Raw genomic sequence first — 23,224 nt, 5'->3', positions numbered from 1 at the left:
CTGGTCTTTGAACTTTCGCACTCAACTGCACACGCGCCAGCAGCGGTGAAACACTCAAGATGCCGACACGAAAAAAGAAATTAGGAAGAACCAGCCCCAGTTGCTATCCAAAATTATGTTTAGCGTGCTTTGGGAGTTATTAAAGAGTTATAATAAAGACGTCTTTTATTACGACCGAGCACACTGGAAAGCAAAACCGATAGCCACAGCTCAGCTTATCTAAATGAGAAGGTATAGCTCCCTGTCATAAGGCAACTTATTTAATTCTATTAATTCTATTTATTCTATTTTTTATTTAATTCTTAATTCGCCGTTAGGCGTAACCCGCTGGTAGCATTTCAAATTCAAAATTTGTTTCAATTGTGCCCGCATCAATAGCGCCGAGTGAATCAAACTTTTTCTTGGGCCTGAAATGCCCGAGTTACCGATTGAGCACATATTCAGAAGATCAAAGCATAGAAGAATAACCACGAGACATTCATTTTTTTTATCGCGAGAATGCTAATTCCCATTCTTGCTTTCACCAAAATGTGCGAAACCTGCTAATGCGCTTCACCAGACATCTACTTTCAGCTGGTCGAGATAGGTCTAAAATCGTAATAACGGAGCATGAGAAAGACTGCTCGCGGTATTTCTCGTATTCAGCAGCCGTGGTTACAAATGCGTCAGTTTACCCACAAAAATTAGGGTGCCTTGACCGGAACCTCCACCATAGTCCCCCTACTCGCAACCTAAGAATGTTTTCGTCTTTATACAACAAGAATTTCTAGACTGCCCGTTTGACAATCTCGACGAAAAATGTTCATGTTTTCGCTCATGTGGTGATGTTAAGCCAAACTAGTCGAAGTTCTTGTGGCACTACTACAAGTTCTCAGCCTGTCGCGCAGCCTTCCATGCAGCCTGCTGGACAGCCTTGTTGGCTTTTTTTTTGTACAAATCTCGTTATTTCAAAGCACCGTCTTATCTCATTTTGTGCCTTTTTCTTTCTGCATGACCCACACAAGCAATTATCACAACCCGGACCTTTCTTAGTGTTGCTTGCTACTTGAAACGTTCAGTACATGAGATTGCGGGAAGGGCTGAAAATATTCAACACGTGCAAATTCGGAGACGTTGACCAGACTCATCTGTGGCGGCTGGCAAAGCTAAAACGGCCGCCTACCATTTTTGACACTCCCACCTCACCCACATCAAATATCTAGGCTGTTCGGTACCCGCACTGGCTCACCATAAATGTTCCTACGTGCCATAAGCTGCACAAAGGCCAAAATGACGCGATACAAGTGTCGTCTAGGATATCAACTATCTCTTCCATTTAGGATTACTACACCGACAATGATTCACGGCGCCGCATTTCTTCAACCCTGCGTTCTATACTAAAATATTTTCTCACACTGAAGCCCTATCTGGGGACTATGTCAGATGGGTGAATTTTCACAATGCATACGAAACTCAGAATGTGTAAAAACCTATATAAGTACAAACAGCCGCTCAAAATACAAATAACGTTCACCTACACGGAAGATTTCAATCAACGGGAGAGTGGGCGCACGACCAGCTTAGCTGCAAGAAATGAAGATCGGGTACGGAGAACGTTAGGCTCGTAGAGATGGCTCCTAGGCAATCTCAGCTGCTTCTAGGTAATCGGCGATATCCCATAGTCACTCCCGTTACTATTGGCCCTGCGCCCCTCATATTGTCTTGCAGGGAGCCTCAGGCGAGGGCTTCTGTCGCGCATTTTTTCCCCAAAAAATAGTCCCCAGAGGGAAATCTGGAAAGTTCTTGCTGCAAAATCTTCCTTTGAAACGTGCATTTGCCAAAGTACTATACGTGGGGTGAAGCACTTTGCTTTATCCTCGTCTCACGGTCAGCTAAACTTCAGTCGAAATGGTATCATTGCAGTCGCTACATAGTTAAGAGTAACTGGATAAGTGCGGTTCTTCAAGGAACCTTTTTTAACGTAAACTTGGAACCTTGCATATGTGCCGGTCTTCAGGGACAGGAAAAAAATAACTTAAATTCCCCCGGATGCAGGCGGAGTTGAACCCTCGTCATATATTGGCGTACCAGCTAACATTAATAAAGGATTTCAACAACAACAAAAAAGATATAGCGAACACGGTGCAACATACCGTTTTAAAACTATGGTGTTCGATTGTACACCGTAGGCCCTGTAATTTTATTTTGTATTCGCGTTTTTCAAATTTTTCTTTTCCTTTCGCTGAGCAGCTTGGCTAAGCTTAGCTTGGACACACAATATAATCATATATTCCCACAATACATATTCCCACATTCCTATACATGACCGGTTTCGGCGTTTGCAGTACGGCCTGTCGACACTTTGCTTCACTGCTAGTCGATCTAACTTTGGCATTCATTGTGAGATTGATGTTGCCGGATTTGTTGGCTATGACAACGATCACGCGACGAAGCTTTAAGTTTGAATTCATCACACATTTCTATGAGTTGATTTATAGCTTTATTGTGGTTTTACGTATGTGATTTCATTTTGCACGTCTGTGGTCTTTCTTATTTGCCCATATTCGTGTGAAGAAGAGAACCAATGTCCAATTAGAGGTGGAAATCGTGGTACTTACATCCTGTCTCACCCCAGCCGGCGACAACAAGAATCTCTCCTGCAACGTCCATTTTCTGTGTAGGCAGGCACACTGGTTTCATGAATCTGTTGAATTCCAGATCCACTGGCAGCTGTTAAGTGTAACGTTTTGTAGGGATCAATTCTAAACAAACCGAACATATTCTCAACAAATAACGTGCTGCTTATGTGACACTGCTTTGATCTACACTCAATTTTGGAGGTAAAGTCATATCAATTCTAATGCACTGTTCCGTTGCTGAGAAGTATCTTTTTTTGCATATAGGCTTCTGAGGAAATAGCGTACAACACACATCTGTGTACCAATATAACACTGATGCTGCTGTTTAAGAACAAAATTTTGCCAAGGTTTAACTGGCCAAATGGTAGTTGCATTTGCCTATAATTGTGAACTTTGATTCAGCAGGTTCTATTTTATCATAACAAAATGTACCAGGTTATTCAATGGAAGCTGTATTTTTTAGCGCCAAATCTCGCAGCAGCTACAGCTGAAGAATTATTTCAAATGCGACAACGTTATTTGCGTTCAAACGAAGCAGAACTTCACTGAGTAGCCGTGTGGCCGTTAGTGGACAGAAGACAAATATTTCCAGTAATGAACTATCCTTAGCACTACTCACCGTATAAACCATCTTTACAGCATGCTCCACACCAAACAACATTAGGTCGACCAGAGCAATCATGAAACACTCATCAGAGTCATACCATAAAGCATTCATTTGATACTCGGCGCACAATATGAGACAAACAGATTGGAGTTACGAAAGGTGTGACTGCAAATGGGCATGAAGGAGAATGAATGTCAGTGAATTTGAGTAGACCTTAATATGAAACGTGAGTGCCAGCTGACTTAAAGGGACACTAAAGTGAAGAACGATTTCTTCTGCATCAGTAAATTACCGTTGTACAACACCAAAAACACCACTCTTACAACGCTAAGACGCTTGGTAAGCCAGGAAAAGCGCAAGAACGAAATACGGGTGGCGACGCCTACTTGAGTTCCCGCACCTGGGGGCTGTGTCGTCTTGTATTTTGATGGCATCTTCCAGGGCCTACTAATTGTATATAGCGGTACAGATTGACTACATTGTGTTCTAAAGGAACCAAATTTTAAACATGGCAAGTTTAGGGAACCTGGTTGCCACGCTAAGCTGATGTGTATTCTTGTTTGCTGCGATCTGCGCATGTTCTTTTTGCCTATATATGCCCACGGGCTGCTGTGAATAAAACAGTTGAAAGTTACCGCCTGTGCTGTTTATGTGTTTTCTCCCTCTGTCCCCGTCTTATTTGCGGTCAATATGATATGTAGCTTTATTCAGCCAACGTGGCTCAAAGGCGAAAACATACTTTGAAATCCCTGACGTCACGCTGACGTACCGGCGCTGGGGTTTCAGCGCGAACTTCAAATACTGATACTTGGGCCTTCATTTTCTCATTTAATAATCAAATGATTTTTTTTAAATTACTGTCTGCAGGGCTCTCAAATAATGCTTCATTAGTCTAAACTGATTTATTGTTTCGCTTTAGTGTCCCTTTAAGCATCACCAAAATACCATGACAGGGAGTGTGTAGGTTGGAGCGTGCTCGAACGTGAGTAAATGCTGGACATCATGAGTATGTGAGGACGCATGTACGAGCACCTGTGATGATGATGATGATGATGATGATGATGATGATGATGATGATGATGACTGGGGTCTATTGACGCAAGGTCCAGCAGTGGCAAAAAAACGCCGATGCTATTATAAGAACTTGTGGGTGGCGGGAAAAATAAGTGACTGCTGACAGGTGTCTATGTGCGTGAGAAGGATTAACATTTGTTAGCGGTGATGAGCGGGAAGAGACATAAGTATCAGTGAGTATGTAGCCCGCAGAAATATTTGTGAATAACTATGACTGAGTATTACCCTATTGTACAAACCTTTAGAAGGTGCCATGCCTTCTAACAAGGCTCAGTTCTTGCGAACGCGGCGCCCATAAAAGCGGCTTCTTTCAAATTTTTACGATCACGGTTTGCTTAGCACGTGACGAAACCTTAAACCTAGCTGTCTTCTTAATCGCAAGTTCACAAACTTAAATATTGGTTTAATGCTGCATTTGGTTGTTAGATTCAAAAAATAAATATTACTATATAAGAAAGACAAGGGGACACATGATAAGATACTGAGGCAAACACTAATGTAATATTTTCTTTATTAATCTTTAGCAGCCTATATGCGCCGACATTTGTGACAACTTTTGTGGACGTTTGATCCTTTTTAATGAAAATACATTTTTTTTTGCTCTCCGCCCGCCGTGGTTGCTCAGTGGCTATGGTGTTGGGCTGCTGAGCACGAGGTCGCGGGATCGAATCCCGGCCACGGCGGCCGCATTTCGATGGGGGCGAAATGCGAAAACACCCGTGTGCTTAGATTTAGGTGCACGTTAAAGAACCCCAGGTGGTCAAAATTTCCGGAGTCCTCCACTACGGCGTGCCTCATAATCAGAAAGTTGTTTTGGCACGTAAAACCCCAAATATTATTATTATTATATTTTTTGCTCTGGCCTTTCTTTTGAAGCTTCAGCTCCATCACGTGGATTTTTTCCAAAGTTTCTACTGCTAAATGCTACAACCCCCTCCCCACCTCACCACCGTTCAGCTCCCACAAGAATCACACTTCGCTTATACTTGCTGTATTGAATGTGTAACCTACCACCGCTATCAAGAGAAGATGGCAGTTTCGCCGGAAAGCCGAAGCATAGATTGCGATAGCGAATTAGCAGACAGCCACAGGAAGTAAGATTGGTACTTTCATTGACCGTATCAACTTGTAAACATTTGCTTCCCAACTAAGTTAACAAGCATGGTGTGAGCGCACACAGCAAATACGAACACATCACACTCGATGAGAGCGGACAGTCGCTGTCAGAACGCTGGCGTGAGGAAACGAGGCAGCAGCAGTGAGCGAAGTGGCCTTCGTGTTGTCTATCGCTTCAACGCAAAGTGGGCACCGAGAACACACAGCGCGCGGAATGCTACGAGCCGCCGACAACCCTAGACTCTGCCCCAATGCAGATCGCTGTCAAGACACGGCCGTGCGACCGGACACAGCCATTACATGCGCAGTTGCAGCCGGAAAACAGCGGTGCCCTCCTTCCTACATTCTAAAAACTAAGAGAGTGCCGGGCACTCCCTTTGAGGGAGTAGCGGCTTGTCCCATATTTCACTCTCTTTTCGAGAGTAGATCGACCCTCTTTGAGAGAGAGTAGGTCAACTCCTGTTGACAGAGTTTTGTTACTCCGCCGCAAGGGATTGCTAGTACTCTTCTGCAGAGTGATAATACTCTTCCCACAGGGAGTGCTAGTACTCTTCCGCAGAGTGGTAATACTCTCACCGTATGGGTAATGGCACTCCACCAGACCGAGTACTTCTACTCCCCCAAACAGAGTGCAACTACTCTTCCCAATACCCTCTTAGCGAAGTCCTGGCCACGCATGCAGGCAGGAAATCAGATCAAATTAGGGTCGCTGATACACCGTTCTCTAGGCGGCTCCTCAGACTCACTGGCCCGATTCCAAGCGGCCTTCAGAATAGGCGTGAGCAATGTTATGCAGGATTTTAAAGTCATTTTTCCTGGCTATTTGCTGCCTACCATGAGTCGTGACGGCTCGTAATCGGCCTATGCGTATGTCTCCCGAACGCCACTGCGGAGAAAAAAAAGCTAATTTACATTTATTCCGCAAATATTTTCGCATTTTTCACAATCAGGAGACACATAATCTAATTACAACACAATAGTCGAGGGAATCACACACTTATGGAGAACCACATTGCTCTATACATCACGTGGATTCGAACCCACGTACACTCGCATCTATACAATTCAAAGCACACATCCTAACCATTACACCACAAAACCACCACGCTCAGCCGTGTTGTTTTAGAGCTTATATACATAACAAATGTATTTGAGGAATCTGCTGCGGTGGTTGGAGTTTCTCTGCAGTGTGCTGTGCTGTTGTGTACTGGAATACGTTTGCGTTTGCATCATTTCCATTCCTTGCTACGACTAACGGAGGAATACAACGTAGACGACGACGTGAGAACTATTCACGGCTTGTCGTCACCCCAGGAAAATAACAAATGTGCCGTTCAGCTCACGATCGAGTGCTTTTCCAGTCCATGCATTATATGTTCTCCGAAATTACGCGGATACAAAGTATCGTGCCAACCATCCACGTATGTGAATTTAAGTCGCGCGTATACTGGTGAGCATTTCTGTTTATTTTCTCCGCCAGTTCCATTCGTATGTGGTCAACTGCGATGCCAGTACCAGGCATTTCGACGTGCCTCACGCTGCCGTGTAGGCGTTCTTTTCAAGTGCATTAGTTTAGAGTTTGGTTCAGTCCGCTGTGAGCTGTTGTCCTGCATTAGCAGCGGATCGTTAGCGTTTTGAAGAGCACGCATTCCAGCATTTGGAGACTGCTTATGCCGATAGCCGCGTCACATGCATTGGCACGCATGTTTAAATGAGTAATGTGTCCACTTGTTACGCGTGCACTGCTCGTATCCTGTGGCAGTGCTCGTTCTAAAAGCTTCGAAGACCATCTACATTCATACGTGTGTTCAATATATATGCACAGGATAGACTTGCCGGCTAGTTGGTTGAGCATTTTAGAAGAAACAGCGCAACACAAGGACGACGCAAAAACATGGACAACACCACGAAGCGCTGGTGTGGTCGATGCTTTTTTTCGTCCTGGTGTTAGCGCTGTTTCTTCTTCCACGATACACGCACACCACAGGTACGCGAAAGTTTAGGAGTATAGGGCGTTAACTTTGTTTTCCCCGTTTCCTCTCAGTGTCAATGGCACAATGCGTTGCCCGAAATAGCGCACGCTTACCCCCATATTCAGAAATGCATCATAACTTGAAGCCCATGCTTGACTTGATCTAAATGACGCAAGTCGTGAACGCACCAAAAGAAAGGCAGTGAGCGTCTGGGGGACGTTCGCACCAGGCGTCGTTTATATAAAGTCAAGCATGGGCTTTGTATTAATATACATTTCTGAATACGGGGGTTAGTCATCTACTTCTCACAGAAAATGTCGAAGAAACGCCCACCAAAACCAGGCACATTCGTAAACCTAACTAGGCAATACGAAGCTCCCTAGAAAAAGAGTGGTATTAAAAGCTTTCAGTATTTTTCTTTACTCCAAAATGGTTGCGCTGTCGTGGTTTCAATGTACAGAGATGATGCAGCGTTAGCTAAAAAGCATGAATTTCCGAACTCCATGCCAAAATAAGCTTGTAAAATTATTTAGGTGCTAGAAACCAGGGTTTGTAGCGATCCTTGAAAACCCTTTATTTCTAAAATGCCATTTTCGAGGCATTGAAAAGCCTGAAATTTTTAGAAGTACTGGAAAGTCCTTAAATTTGTACACTTGGCTAGACATAGCAGACATTGCCAAGTGTTTTTTTTTCCCCTTCTGCGACATTCTTCGCATGTCACAGAGAATTGTCTGTGGAGGTAATAGAAGGAAAGCGACATCTTTAAAGTTCAAATTACAAAGGAGCTGCAGACACCAGTTTTAGGCACATGGAACCGGCGACTAATGTACTTGGAGGAGCAGAAGCAGGAAAGCTCAACGGTTGAGGCATTCAAAGAAAAGCCGTGATGAGTAAATTGAGAGCTACAGACACAATAAAAGATCACCTTTCTCCGGTGCTGTGTTGTTCCGCGATCTTGAGCGCGCGCGCGCGGTGGAGAACTCCGAGTGAAAAAGTAGAGCGCTCGCTACGCGTTCCTTTGAACTCGGCGGCCTGTTCTCTTAGAAGCAAAACGATGTGTTCTTTGCTCAGCGTGCATGAATGATACATTGCCATGTTCGGGGCCAGCCACCTACAGTTGAAGCAGAAGATCACGCTACGTTTTGTTCTCTATTGCCGCAAGAGTAGAACTACTCTCTCTCTCTGAAGGGGGAGAGTGAAAAGCACATTTCACTCTCTCCTTGGTGAGAGAGTGAACAATGCATTTCACTCTCCTCGACATTTTGCGAGAGTAAAACGACGCTTTGAAGAGTGAACCGGCCGCTTCACTCCTGCGATACCCTTCCTAGTTTTTAGAGTGTATGCCTTGCGACGTTGGGTGCATCGCGCTCGAGGGAAGACGGTGCGCTTCCTCCCCGCTCTCGTTCCTTTCGCCCGGGTGACATTTGCGAGAACGAACTCAGTTGCGAGAAGAACCAACTCAATTGCATGACAATTGCGAGGAGGAACTCAGTGACATGGATGAAAATACATAGATGGCTAAAGCGCGCCAATGTCTGAACCTGAAAAGCACGGCAATAAAATGTAGGGAAGATGTCAAGGCAATTGGCAACCAAGTACTGTGTAACTCAAAGTCTAAATAGACAATCAGGAGTCATCAGAAAGGAAGCTAGAGGAAGAGAGACTCTAAATTCGATACCAAGAATGGAAACGAGAAAGACCGTGGATATTTACAAGAATGGCAAGAAATAAAATAGGAGGGAAAATCTGTACGATAACACAGAGGGAAGTCGAGCTGGTTATCCATGGACAAAAACATACCGCAGCAGATGTACGCAATAGGAGGCATGTTTCTGCCGCAGCAAAAACCCAGAGGCAACTCAGCATAACTTGATGGAAGGCGACGGTTTTCACCCAACGAAATCGTTGGGAAATGTCCATCTTCCAGAAGCGCTGAGATATGGAGTGGATGTAGGCGTTAACCGGTCAGTCGAGATAAGTATGGGAGAGACGTTTCGAGTATTGGTGGAAGAAAATCAGAAAACAAATTGATAGCAGGACAGCCGTTGCAGGCGTATCTGGCTATACATAGCAGATATAGAGGATATAAGGAAGAGAGAAAATATCAAGAAGACATAGACAGAATGCTAGACATAAATGTCTGCAGATTAATTGATCAGTTTTGAATACAACGCCACTGATCGTCAAAAAAGAAACTGCACAAATGCCCTCTCAAGATCTTTAGGGCCCGGTTGCAAACAAGATTATCGATAATGAGTGGGTGATGTATGACTAACTTTCCAGAAACTCTAAATTTGAAGTTGTTGAAGAAAGACTGAATGTTGTGGTAAAAGAAAAGCTGCTAAAAATTTGTGTGCAGCAGACAAATGCAATACGGTCTGTTCCAAGAAGTTCATCCCTGGTTGTAGCGTAAAAGATAAAGCTGCATTCTATACGACTAGACAGCAAGAAACACAGAAAAACAGACCACAAGCGAGGATCACAGGTCTTCATTGAAGATACCGCCACGAAATCCAACATCCAGCTTCTGTCTACCATTTTGTTACTGCATTTCTCTGAAAGCATTTGCCCTTACTTCAGCTGTGATAGTTTCGGATACATTGTTAAGCATCCCGAAAGCAGAAAGCAGACTTTATTAGCTCGAAGTTGCGAAATATTTGGTTAGCATCGTATTTCGGAAGCACCGAAAGCACCGCACTGTTCATTGTGCGCCTTTGGTACATAAAGCCATGTGAACCTTCATGCGGAATAGTTAGATATACTGAATGAATAATTACGAAACGGCTACAGCATTTCTTAACCCATTAAGGACCAGCGTGACCATATGGTCACGTTAGTCTGCACAGTGGATTTCAAATAATTAAGATTAACGAAACGGCACCAAAATCACTTTTGACATGCCGATTGACAGATTAGAGTCCCCTTTATGGATACCAAGTGTGAGCAGCTGTCAGTCGTTTTGTGGGAGCCCCTCGCAAAGGCGGGAATAAGTGTTGCTATGCGAGTAGCGTCGCGATGCATCGCTCCAAAGGTTAAGTGTTTTTTTTCTTCACTACTTGCTTAAGCAATTGTTGGATATCGTTACCCCCATAATGCTCTTTGAATATGTGACCTCCGATGAGCATTTCGGAAAGAATTATGTTTGATTTATCCATGAACGAGTACGTTATCTTGAACGGAAAAACCAGTCAAAAACACAAAGGACTAGAGGAGAAGTTCACGACACAACGACTGTACCACCTACTGTATGTACCAACTGGCCCAGATTTCAACCCTTCTACGTTATCTTGTGCGTTGCCATATAGAAACGCTGGGCCTTTAGGATACCGAACTTTCTTTTTTTTTCAAACTGCATTCTCATCTCTTGCACGGCTGCTGGCGCGTTCCTATAGTGGTTATTTTTCATTTTATTGTCTGAATAGGTAGATGTTGGAAGAAATAGCGAAGATACTCGAAGAGGAAGCTGACGATGTGTCAGTAATTTAAATCGAGCTGCCAGATCTGGCAGGCCGATATAGGCTAGCACCTATTTGGGTGAACACTCGGCCGATGAAGACTCAGACAGGCTTATTGACAATCTAAGCGGGCGGCAGCTATGAGCCGGCGCTGAAGCTGTTTTCTCCGACGGACGCAGCATTGGTGGATGCGAGTCTGACCACAACGACCCCGGCGGGCAAAGTGACGGAATATCAGAGGTGTCTTCTGCTGCAGTTCATGCGGCCATTCCTGCGAAATTATCCACTGCTTCTAAGTGGACGAAGGGTGATCTCCAGAAATGCCTTGGCATATTTCCCGACCCAAACTTTGCTGCTTAAAGTGACTTTTCAGCTGTTGAGTTGTTCGAAGTCTTTTTAACGAAGCCGTCGTGGAGCTGTTAGTCGTACAAACAAGAAACGTTATTTTGGATATGCCTGATCCAAAGGTTACCAAAGAAGAGTTAAGATAAGTTTTCTTGGAGTACTTGTTTTTTCCGGCTATAACCGCTTGCCAGAGAAAAAGTGCTATCGGGACAGCGGCACGGATATGTGCAACCACTTCATAAAGATAATGTGATTCCTGCACGGAGTGAAATACAAGCATAACACTAAGTGACAATTTGGCAAAGTTGCGCCCATTGATGGCACTATTGAAAACAAGATTTCTAGAGCACTTTCAACTTGTGCGTCACCTGAGCTATGACGAAAGTATGATTTAGTATTATGGTCGTCATGACTGGAAACAGTTCATACGCGGAAAGCCTATCCGCTTCGGGCATATAGTATGGCGGCTAAATGCCAAGAACGGATACCTTGTAAACCTCAAAGGGTATCAAGGCAAGCAGGGGGTCTCGGAACGTCTAAAAATATGAAAAGAACTTCGGGAAAGCAGCGGCGCCACTTCTTCGAATGCGGGGTGAACTCGCAGCAGAGACGCACAACCTTCCTTTTTTTCTATTTTGATAATTTATTCACAAGCATGCAGCTACTCAGGCATCTCAAGGCACAGGGCTACGAAGGCACGGGCACAGTGAAGCAGAACCGTGTTCAGAAAGAATGCCCTATCGCTGGACCAGAACTGGTCAAGCGCCAACCTCGCAAGCACGAAGAGCCCGTGCTGAGCGACAATGGGATAATTGTTGTCCGCTGGATGGACAATTCTGTAGTAACGATCATAAGCACCATTCAAGGCGTAGAGTCAATGTCATCTGCAGACAGGTACTCTCGTGTTCAAAAGAATCGAATCAAGGAGGTTCGTCCAAATACTGTTGCTCAGTGCAAGATTTATGGGAGGTACGGACCAGATGGATGCAAATGTAGGTGCCTACAGGTTTGCAATCCATGGCAAAAAGTGGTTGTGGCCGATTTTCACTTGACTTTGTGATGTATCTATCAGTAACACTTGGACGCTAATTCGTAGCACAGGGTTCAACGTCACGCACAAGGAATTCCGCAGGCAAATTGCACAAAGCTACCTGATGCGATGGGACAATAAGCCCAGAGGGCCTGGTCAATGCAGGATCCCAAAGACTGGTGATGTTCTGACTGGTACAGGGTATGACGAAGTAGCCCACTTTGTTGCGCCAATACCTAATGACAAGAGGTGGAGGTGTGCATGAGATAATTGCAACAACGCGGTGCACCCAGAACGCATAAAGTATGACGTCGGCATGTGTATTCCATGATTTAAACCATATCACACTAAATAAGTGCTCGACTATTCGCTATGTATGCTTTTTGTGGCGTTTCATGGCTTGAAATAAATGTTTTTCACTTCGCGTATTTTGATGTAGCGTAAGGGCCCAGCGTGACCATATGATCACGGGCTATATTTCAAAAACTAATTAGGCAAGAGTAATAATTTTTTGCATGTGAATTATTTATATAAAGGTAACTTAATATATTAAATTTATTTCAAGATAGCAAGAAAAAAAAGAAACTGGTCCCTAATGGGTTAATGCATGGACATTTCCACGCTTTGCTACTGCTAAAATACTTGCATTATCGCAAATAGTGTATATTTATTTATTTCCATTTACATACACACATGTACAGAGGAGTGGTAAATGGAGGTGGATGAGGGAAAAAAGCCGCACAGACGCGGCTTGAGGTAACCTCACCCCCTTAGGCACAATATGGCTGCATGGGGTTACACATCAAGCGCCATATAAATTACATTTATCTAGTGGCCATAAAACAATGCAATTAGATACTATAATAAAGAACAGTGAAATTTTTCCACAATAACAATGCAAAACACACTGTGGCATTGTAATAAATAAATGATATACACTTGATAACAGACAAAAAAAGAGGAACATAACACACATTATTAATCATTAACAAACGTGCTCTGAAGTGAAAGCAATAGGGTTTTAAATTCTGACAGTGATAAATCCTGTATATTGAAGCCTGCTCTGTCGTATAAATTCAGTAATCAGTAATCAGAAATGATGACTTACTTTCACAAGTGCCACGTCATGCACGATCTCCCGTCGTTTTACATATCTTGGGTGCGCGATAATCTTATGAGCGCGCACTCCAGTGAATTCGCCATCCAGCGTGAAGTTGTACATCACGTTTACCTGTGCCCTGTACCGGCCTCTGTAAAAGAACATGCGTCAACATATCACACGAAAACAGCACATCCAGCAAGTGCACTTTTTGCCATACGCCATGGAGAAAAGAAAGCGCACGAGTGGTCCTGGCTAGCCGGGATAGGTTGAAGCAATGCCTCCTTTACTTTACCACGTTGTCCCGTAAGCTTGGTTCCGTACCCTCTCACTTCTTTTGTCTCCGCGAAAAGGCAGCAAGCGCCTCTCACGGCGAACGCCTGCAACTTAGATCACATGCTGCGGCCTCCGAGATTACCATGGCATCTGTCACCCTCTCGATGGCCCGGGATAACGCTCGCTAGCAGACGCCCGCTTACACGCCCCGGAGGAAGCATTCAGCCGCCGCTGCCACATCCGCCGGAAGTTGAAAAAGCAACGAGCGCCGCCTCACGGAAATTATGCTGAACTAACGGAACCGCCGCTACAATGGGAAAGCGAGCAACGCGGCGGGCATCTAGCAAAAGGAGGCATTGGTTGAAGAGACTGTGGCAGAAGTCACGTGGCATTTTTTCGGAAAAGAGCACTGGCGCTGATGTGCTGAATGTCAACGTTGCCATAGCAACCGCGCTCGTGAGCTCTCGTTGCTGCTGTAGGCCTCTGAAAAGTGAGTTAAGATGTTTTCGGCCCGTGTCAGTCTTGCAACACATTTTGTTCGCGAGACAAGCTGACTTCGGAGTGTGGTGTGCAAGCTTTAAAGTTGTGGTTTGGGTGTGTCGGCGTGCAGGTCAGCCAGACGCCTACACGCTCTAGTAATCATGGCGCGATTTCTGTGGCACGTTGAAGACGTGCCAGAGAAAAACACAGGAGCGTGTCTGCTTCACTAAAACTGCTACAGAAGTTTCGCAGGCTTTGTTCTGGTCAGCAGCACACACTTCCGGCGGCTCGTAGCAACGCAAGTTCAAAGCTCACGCCTATCTACTCGGGCAACCAGATTGTAGGTGCAAAGATAGATGCCACTCCAACATGGCTATACTTCCGGATTTAAAAATGTGACGTCAGGGCCTCTCCTATTTTGTTTCGTTCCTACACGCCATATGGCATATCGGAATGCTTCATTATCTGCACTATGCCCTCGTATGCTCTACAATCTACGCTCATGCACGCAAACGTTTGACATTTTGAATTTTATATTTTTAATTTCACTTGGAAGAATTTACTGCCATGGTTAGAATTTGCTTCCCGCAAGAAATAGCGGGCCGCTTGGCGCTTTATTCCAGGAACCTGCGCTACACAACAATAAAATAAATAAATTTTAATTTTAAACATTTTCAACACAATTCCATCCGTAGCCACTGACCTTTTTTAAGTATTTCCGGCGGGTCAACCAAAAAACCGGGGTCATGCTTTATATTTCGGTCATCTTTAAGCTTCAGTGGCTATAACGCTGCGCTGATGATCTCAATGCTGCAGGTTCGGTCCCGGCCGCTGCGGCAGCATTACGGAGGAGTCGGAATGGGAGAAAAATGACCAACCCTTCCACTACCGGACAGCGGCGGCAAGCTAAGCTTGTCCTGCGTGCACATGGCCTTCGTCACAGTGAAGTAACCGACAGGTAAAGGTGCCAGATTCTTTCGGCCTCCAGCTCCCTCAGCTCGAGATCTTCTCGTTGCTGTCGGGTTGCCTGGGCTCAGACGGTCCTATCGGCGTGCCGATGGCGAGCCCTTTCACAGGCCAGTTCTCGCCGCCACTCGTCGAACGCTGCCCGCTCCTCGGGAGGACGCACAACGTGTAGCCGTCCCATCCGCTTACCGAGATTGAACTGAATGTAAACGGAGCCGGTGGGGGTGCCAGCGCGCGCAAGCCCCTTTCATGCCCTTTCCCTACAAGGCGGAAGAGAAAAAGCTCTGACTGGTTGTGCACGTGGTGTGAGCGCACGCCTATGCAGCTGAAAGCCTTACTGATAACATGTTCCGGCGCTAGCTCAGCTAGTAAGTCTTGAAACCTACTTTTCCTGCCGCTGATTTTGCTCTGAAAGCAAGTAGGTTTTTGCGTGACCACAATACCACTTGTCAGCCAATACAAGATCTGCTTGAAAAAACGCTCGTGAGCCATGCATTCAGGAGGAGGAGATTTTTACTAATGAGAAAAGAGGACAGGCAGGTCTGCAGAGCATCTGTCTAGCCTGCGCTGCTCCTCACTGGGTCAAGGGGAAAAGGGGTATGGTCCATTGATGTTGTGGATTGTATAAGTGCGCCGCATGCCGTGCAAATGACGGCGTACCATTCATTGGATGCCCGTTAACGAGCCCCAGTGCCCCCCTCCAGCCCCGCTATGGCTTGCCTCATATTCAGATCGTGCTTTTTGCACGTAAAACCCCCACAATTTAGTTTTTGAAATTTCTAAGCTGCAGAGAAAACATTGCGAAATCATTGTGCACATTGGATGAAACAAGTCAAATGTACACTGCATTTTTATGTTCTATTAACAAAATGCAAAAAAGACTCTGCGTACACTTGGACATCCGAAAGGTGCCTTTCTACAGCGAAGCTGTATATAGCTACCCTCAGGCGGTGGTCGATGTCCATCCGTCTACGTGTCGCATCAACACGGAAAAAATTTCGTCTCCACTTGCTCGCGAATGCTCTGTAGCTTCTAATGTACTATAGGTATCGTGGAAACATCATCCTTAGATTGGCCGCAATATGACTCTACAATTACGCCGAGTTTCATTTACTTGCTGTAAAGGATGTTGCCAAACGGCATGGACGCTGAGAGGTCATTTCCCTTCCTAGAATTGGGGGAGGTCGCCGTTTTCGGGCTTAGCCGAGAGTAAAGCCAGCCGGGCGCTTTGGTAATGAGGCGGGAGAGGCTCTTCGACGGCAGATAGCCCGCGCCGACGCATCGGGACATTTTAACGTGTCACGCGTGCGGGCAAAGCGTCGTTAGGGCGACAGTGGTCATGCCAAGGGGGTACAAAGCGGCAGCTTAAAACCCGAGGGATCGGTGACCCGACGCGCAGTCTCTTGAAAGGTAGGCTGGCGCCACCGAGACAAATCCATCGGTGCACTTAGCTTTACGGGCCCGCCGGACGAGACGAACAATGCACAAGACGGCATTGTTAATCGGCGGGCGCACGTCGGCAGGGGTGTCCTTTGCGGCACGCAGTGCGCGATGGGATTAGTCAAGGCGCGAGGACGGGGCGACGCAGATGGCCGTTTCCCCGTAAGTGTTTTTCAAGGTGTCGGGAGACTTTTCCATATATGTCGCGGAGGCGAAACGGTTGGGATGTTATTTGTTTATTTGTTGTTTGGTGGTTACTGTCTCTCCCTCTATATCTCGGAATGTTCCGAGGAACGCAGGGAGAGGGTGAGAGAGAGAGTGCCCAATGAGTGACAGCCCAGTTGACCCAATCAGGTCACTGGGGTGTCGTGATTTGCCGTGAGGGGATTCGGGAGGGGAACCGAAGGTTTAAAACCGGGCTCCCGACCTCTCACGGGGGTTCCGGGCGCAAGAAAGGTGCTCTGCACTTTCGGCTCTGCCGAGTTAAGGCGCCGGTCCCAGTGTAACCAAAGGGTCTTGACGTACGAACGGTGCTATGTACTATCGGCTATGTCGAGTTGATACGTTGGACCCACTGTAAATAGCTGTCAATGTATATAATGTGTACATAAAGTCTATTCTCCAAGTTCAACGTCTATGGCGTCCCATCTCTGATGGAAGAGGAGAAACGGCGACAGCTGAAGCAAAGTTTTCTCTACCAAGTAAGCTGGTTACGCCAGCTTGGAGGCACTCTGTGTCACGAAAGTAACAAGAGAAGGTAAAGAAAATTCACTCTTGCAAAAATTTGTTAGTTCACAGTGAAGTTGTGAACGTAAAAGAATTCCCGTCTGCTGGTAATGCATGGTCGTCTATGTGGAGACTATGGTTACAGAAAACCACTGTAACCCTTGTGTTATAAAATCGATCCCGAAACAAATTTTATAACAATTAGCCGTTAAGACGACTTTAACTTTACGCTAAGTTTTATCTATTTTTCATAATTGCGTAGTTCACGGAGTAGTTCTAAATTTTGCGGAATTCACGTCTGCTGTCAATAGATGGGCTTCTACGGCAGGGAAATGCACAGCCCCATATTATTATTATTATTATTATTATTATTATTATTATTATTATTATTATTATTATTATTCATCAGCCTGGTTACGCCCACTGCAGGGCAAAGGCCTCTCCCATATTTCTCCAACAACCCCGGTCATGTACTAATTGTGGCCATGCCGTCCCTGCAAACTTCTTAATCTCATCCGCCCACCTAACTTTCTGCCGTCCCCTGCTACGCTTCCCTTCCCTTGGAATCCAGTCCGTAACCCTTAATTACCATCGGTTATCTTCCCTCCTCATTACATGTCCTGCCCATGCCCATTTCTTTTTCTTGATTTCAACTAAGATGTCATTAACTCGCATTTGTTCCCTCACCCAATCTGCTCTTTTCTTATCCCTTAACGTTACACCTATCATTCTCCTTTCCATAGCTCTTTGCGTCGTCCTCAATTTGAGTAGAACCCTTTTCGTAAGCCTCCAGGTTTCTGCTCCATAGGTGAGTACTGGTAAGACACAGCTATTATACACTTTTCTCTTGAGGGATAATGGCAACCTGCTGTTCATGATCTGAGAATGCCTGCCAAACGCACCCCAGCCCATTCTTATTCTTCTGATTATTTCTGTCTCATGATCCGGATCCGCCGTCACTACCTGCCCTAAGTAGATGTATTCCCTTACGACTTCCAGTGCCTCGCTGCCTATTGTAAACTGCTGTTCTCTTCCGAGACTGTTAAACATTACTTTAGTTTTCTGCAGATTAATTTTTAGACCCACTCTTCTGCTTTGCCTCTCCAGGTCAGTGAGCATGCATTGCAGTTGGTCCCCTGAGTTACTAAGCAAGGCAATATCGTCAGCGAATCGCAAGTTACTAAGGTATTCTCCATTAACTTTTATCCCCATTTCTTCCCAATCCAGGTCTCTGAATACCTCCTGTAAACACGCTGTGAATAGCATTGGAGAGATCGTATCTCCCTGCCTGACGCCTTTCTTTATTGGGATTTTGTTGCTTTCTTTATGGAGGACTATGGTGGCTGTGGAGCCGCTATAGATATTTTTAAGTATTTTTACATATGGCTCGTCTACACCCTGATTCCGTAATGCCTCCATGACTGCTGAGGTTTCGACAGAATCAAATGCTTTCTCGTAATCAATGAAAGCTATATATAAGGGTTAGTTATATTCCGCACATTTCTCTATCACCTGATTGATAGTGTGAATATGATCTATTGTTGAGTAGCCTTTACGGAATCCTGCCTGGTCCTTTGCTTGACAGAAGTCTAAGGTATTCCTGATTCTATTTGCGATTACCTTAGTAAATAGTTTGTAGGCAACGGACAGTAAGCTGATTGGTCTATAATTTTTCAACTCTTTGGCGTCCCCTTTCTTATGGATTAGGATTATGTTAGCATTTTTCCAAGATTCCGGTACGCTCGACGTTATGAGGCATTGCGTATACAGGGTGGCCAGATTCTCTAGAACAATCTGCCCACCATCCTTCAACAAATCTGCTGTTACCTGATCCTCCCCAGCTGCCTTCCCCCTTTGCATATCTCCCAAGGCTTTCTTTACTTCTTCCGGCGTTACCTGTGGGATTTCGAATTCCTCTAGACTATTTTCTCTTCCATTATCGTCGTGGGTGGCACTGGTACTGTACAAATATCTATAGAACTCCTCAGCCACCTGTACTATCTCATCCATATTAGTAATGATATTGCCGGCTTTGTCTCTTAACGCATACATCTGATTCTTGCCAATTCCTAGTTTCTTCTTCATTGTTTTTTTAGGCTTCCTCCGTTCCTGAGAGCATGTTCAATTCTATCCATATTATACTTCCTTATGTCAGCTGTCTTACGCTTGTTGATTAACTTCGAAAGTTCTGCCAGTTCTATTCTAGCTGTAGGGTTAGAGGCTTTCATACATTGGCGTTTCTTGATCAGATCTTTCGTCTCCTGCGATAGTTTACTGGTATCCTGCCTATTATTATTATTACCTTATTATTATTATTATTATTATTATTATTATTATTATTATTATTATTATTATTACCTATATACACAGATGCGTCGATTAAGCTAAAGCACACCCCAGTTTCACTGCTCGGCCTTCTTCACAGAGTGGGAGGGCTCATAAATTGTGTTCCAATGTTGCTGACTGATTCATACGAGCTCTAAAATGAGTGGGCGGAAGGTGTTCGAGAGGCGTAAACCTGAGTGTTTCTATAGCGTGTCGGGCCCTTGGCCCTCTCTGCAGCGCGCACGGGGGAAGCCTTTGAATCACGCGCCACAACGGAACTCGTCGCATGGAGCATGCGCATCGACTGCGGTATCGTAAGAACTCGCGCGGGGACTGCCGGGAAGGCGGCTGCCCGATAAGAAGGCAGCGGAGACTGCATTTGGGGCTTTTTTTCTGGGCGCGGGCCTGTGGAGGCGGTGGTGGGGACGTGGCCCGTCTAGGTTTCTTTCCGAGCGTGCTGCAGAGCTGGGGGAAGAGCGTTTTTGCATTGTGTCCGCATGAAAGATTGCTCTTGTTCGCTTTTGGGACTGTGTCTGTGCGCCTGGTTTGGTGCTTGCTTGCTTTCTGCGCTTTATGCATACTGTTATCGCCCGAGAGATTGTGTTGGTTGATGGTTTGTAACGGCCGTTCTTTCGTCGCTCCCTTTGGCTTGTATATTTTGTTGCCTCGCTGTTCAGCTGCCCGCTCCTTTGCCTTGTTCTTTTCTGTTATTGACCGCGAAGCTGCGGTAATTGTTTGAGTGTTTCATTATCATAATTTAAAGCGGTTATTGTTCTTTGCGCCATTGGTCCTTTGTCGTGCTGGTCGCGGCTCGCGGAGCCCCTGAGCGAAGGCGAGGGGCCTTCATCTGGCGCCCAACGTGGTTTTCTTATTTCTCGTTTTTTTGTTTCTTCTGGAGTACGCTTCCGCACCACAGGGACCACGTGCACGGGAACAAGGGAAGCGCCCCCATCTCGAGGCAGCTGGCAGTTAACCCTAGGCCTGCTTGTTTCGCTCCGACATTGGGTCCCACGGCTCCCGCATCTGTACCCAACCGCTCTGACCCGCGTAAGCTCACTGAACGTTTTTATTCTACCTCTCGCTGTCCTTGCGCTCCGCTATTCCGCGCCATCCTGCCTCCGCGGAACCGCTTGCATTGCTTCACCATTCCGTCGGACCGCCTTTTCCGTCCACTTTCAACACCAAAGATGCACCGCCGGCATTTTAATGCACCTACGTTCGCGTGAAGACGACAGGGGCGCGGTTGAAAATTATACTCCCCAAACCACTAGTACGATGCCTGATAAAAAGGACCAGGGCGCGCCCGGACAAGATATGTCCAACATTATTGCCCAGCTGACCACGCTGCTCGAGCATCAGACAAACATAACTCCAGCAGCCAGCTTCCGTTTGCAGCTCGCTGTGCCTACATATGAAGGCCACACAGATAAGAAATCGGTGGCGGACTTCCTTCAGGAAATGCAAAATTACTGCGACGCGCAGGCCATTACGAATGACGTTCTTCTTCAGCGCGTTTTGCCCGTTGCCCTGACTGCGTCCGCCGCCCGGTGGCGTCGTCACCAGTCATTCCAAAGTTGGACGCACTTTGAGCAGCTACTGCGAGCAGAATTCCTCCCCCCAGACTATGTCGTCCGCATGAAAGACGAGCTTCGCGCCCGTAGTCAGGCGGAGGAGGAAGGCCTCCAAGAATACGTACGGTCCTTTCAGGAGCTTTACGAGCGCTCAGATCTTTCAGCACCCGAAACGGAAAGAGTCACCCGGGCTATCCGGCAAGCTCACCCACACTTCCAGGCTTATCAAAGGGGCCGCACCTTCTCTTCGCTTGACAATCTTGCTAAAGCGGCGTCCGATATTCAGGCGGCGATGTTGGCAGTGCTAACTTACCAGCCTCCACCCCCGCCTCAAGCCTCCCTCGAGCCGTCTTGCGCCTGGCACGGTTCTCAGATTGCAAGCTCGGGGAATATGGTACCGCCTCCAAGGGCGCTGGACCCATTCACTCACCGCACCTTTGCCACCCAGGTACCTTTCCAGCCTCCGGTCCCGGAACCTGCCACAACGTCGCGAGGCACTCGGGGCCGCAGCGGGCCTGTAGCGGCTGCCGCCCAATCAGGCGCAGCAGATACACGCAGCATTCCAGTTTGCTTCCAGTGTGGAGGACGAGGCCACTACAAGAGCCAGTGCCCGAGCCCCCCTGGCTCCCGCCAGCAGGGAAACGACGAGGGCCGGCCGCGGTGAGCAGCTCCCAGTCGCCGGCCAACGACCTACTGCGTCCCGATGTCCCCTCGGAATATGCAGACTACGCGGCCGTCAAGCACCAAGTGGGGGCAGGCGTTTCCAAGACTACGAAAAGCCGGGTGTTTTGGTCGTCTCACCATGCTGCTGCCACGGCGCTGAGCCGCGGACAACCTCGGCAACAGGGAGGGGGAAAGAAACGGCTCCTCACACTCGAATCACCACCGGCATCAACAGTAGTAGGTGTACCGGAAAGGTGTCGCCCCCCCCCCCCCCCCAGATCAAAGGCCCAGGATCTCGGAAAATGGTGAGGGCTTTGCCGGCCACATTCAGTCTTCTTGACGCCCAGATTGAGAAAACACTATTGGTGGTGGTCAGAACGGCCCAAATATGGATGGATGGAAACACTTTATTTTCGTCAGAACGCATGTGCGGACGGTTCCGTGCTAGATGGCCATCAGCTCATGGCTGACGGCGACCTGGGTGGCCCACTCCACGGCCCTGGTCTGGACGACCGGGTCTGAGCTGGCCAACACGGCCTCCCACTGCTCGAGAGAAGGATCACGCATAATATCCGCCGGTGGCGGCGCTATGCTACATCTCCATAATATGTGGTCATAGGTGGCCAGTTCCTGGCACCATTTGCATTCCGGCTGAACGTCCGGGTAGATTTTGTTTAACACGTATGGGTTATAAAAAGATCTCGTCTGCAATCTTCGCCAGACGCTTTCCTGCGCCTTCACCAATTGCTTGTCCGGTAGAGGGTAAATTCTCCGCTCAAGTTTGTAATGGTTAGTAATGTCGTGAAAGGACACCAGCCCATTTCTCGTGGACCTCCCTGGAACGTCCGGCTCACCTGCTCGGCTGACGAAACCTCGAGCATTCATGTGAGCCGCCTCGTTCCCAGGGTTCCCAGAGTGGGCCGGTACCCAGACAATTTCCACCTCCGTAGTCCCTGTCCCCGTGGCCCGATTTAGTAATCCTGCCACTGTGACAGAGATTCTGCCCCTCGCCAAATTTCGGATGGCTGTTTTAGAGTCGCTGAAAATCAGGTCAGCTTCAGTATTACATATAGCTAGCGCTATCGCCGCCTCCTCTGCAGTTTCTGAGGAGCGGGTTTTGACTGATCCAGAGGTGACCAAGCGTCCCCGCCCATCCACCACCGCACCTGCAAATGCGTCCTTGTTCTTATACTCGGCGACATCTACGTAGACCGCCCCGTTGTACTTCCCGTACTTAGCATGTAAAGCTCTGGCTCTTGCCTTCCTACGGTTCTCGTGATGTATTGGATGCATATTTTTAGGTAAAGGTTTTATGTACAAGCCCTTGTGCATTTCTCGCTTCACCTGAATTTTCATGTCCCCAGCTGGACGATAAACTCCAATGCCAATCCCTTCCAATATAACCCTCCCTACTGTCGTTTTGGAAAGTCTACTGAGTTGCATCGCCAAGTGTGCCTCCC

The 23,224-nt window shown here is 46.7% G+C and overlaps 1 protein-coding gene and 1 long non-coding RNA gene across 3 annotated transcripts in view; one reads left to right on the top strand and one right to left on the bottom strand.

Moving 5' to 3' along the window:
* Window positions 1–14,943, top strand: part of LOC135907649 (uncharacterized) — a 104,920-nt gene extending 89,977 nt beyond the window's left edge. Inside the window, exon 3 of the long non-coding RNA XR_010566082.1 lies at window positions 14,890–14,943. This is a non-coding gene — a long non-coding RNA (uncharacterized lncRNA). The remainder of the gene's footprint in view (window positions 1–14,889) is intronic.
* The window catches only part of LOC135907646 (chymotrypsin-2-like), a 58,780-nt gene that overhangs the window by 5,682 nt on the left and 29,874 nt on the right, over window positions 1–23,224 (bottom strand). For both annotated transcript variants that reach the window (XM_065439342.2, XM_065439341.2), the window contains exons 5-6: window positions 13,327–13,468; window positions 2,598–2,709 (exon numbers count right to left, since the gene is read on the bottom strand). In XM_065439342.2, coding sequence (XP_065295414.1) covers window positions 2,598–2,709; window positions 13,327–13,468 — 254 coding nt within the window. The remainder of the gene's footprint in view (window positions 1–2,597; window positions 2,710–13,326; window positions 13,469–23,224) is intronic.

This window comes from Dermacentor albipictus, chromosome 10 (assembly GCF_038994185.2).
Source record: "Dermacentor albipictus isolate Rhodes 1998 colony chromosome 10, USDA_Dalb.pri_finalv2, whole genome shotgun sequence".
Classification (NCBI taxonomy): domain Eukaryota; kingdom Metazoa; phylum Arthropoda; class Arachnida; order Ixodida; family Ixodidae; genus Dermacentor; species Dermacentor albipictus.
This window is presented reverse-complemented; position numbering and strand designations above follow the sequence as displayed.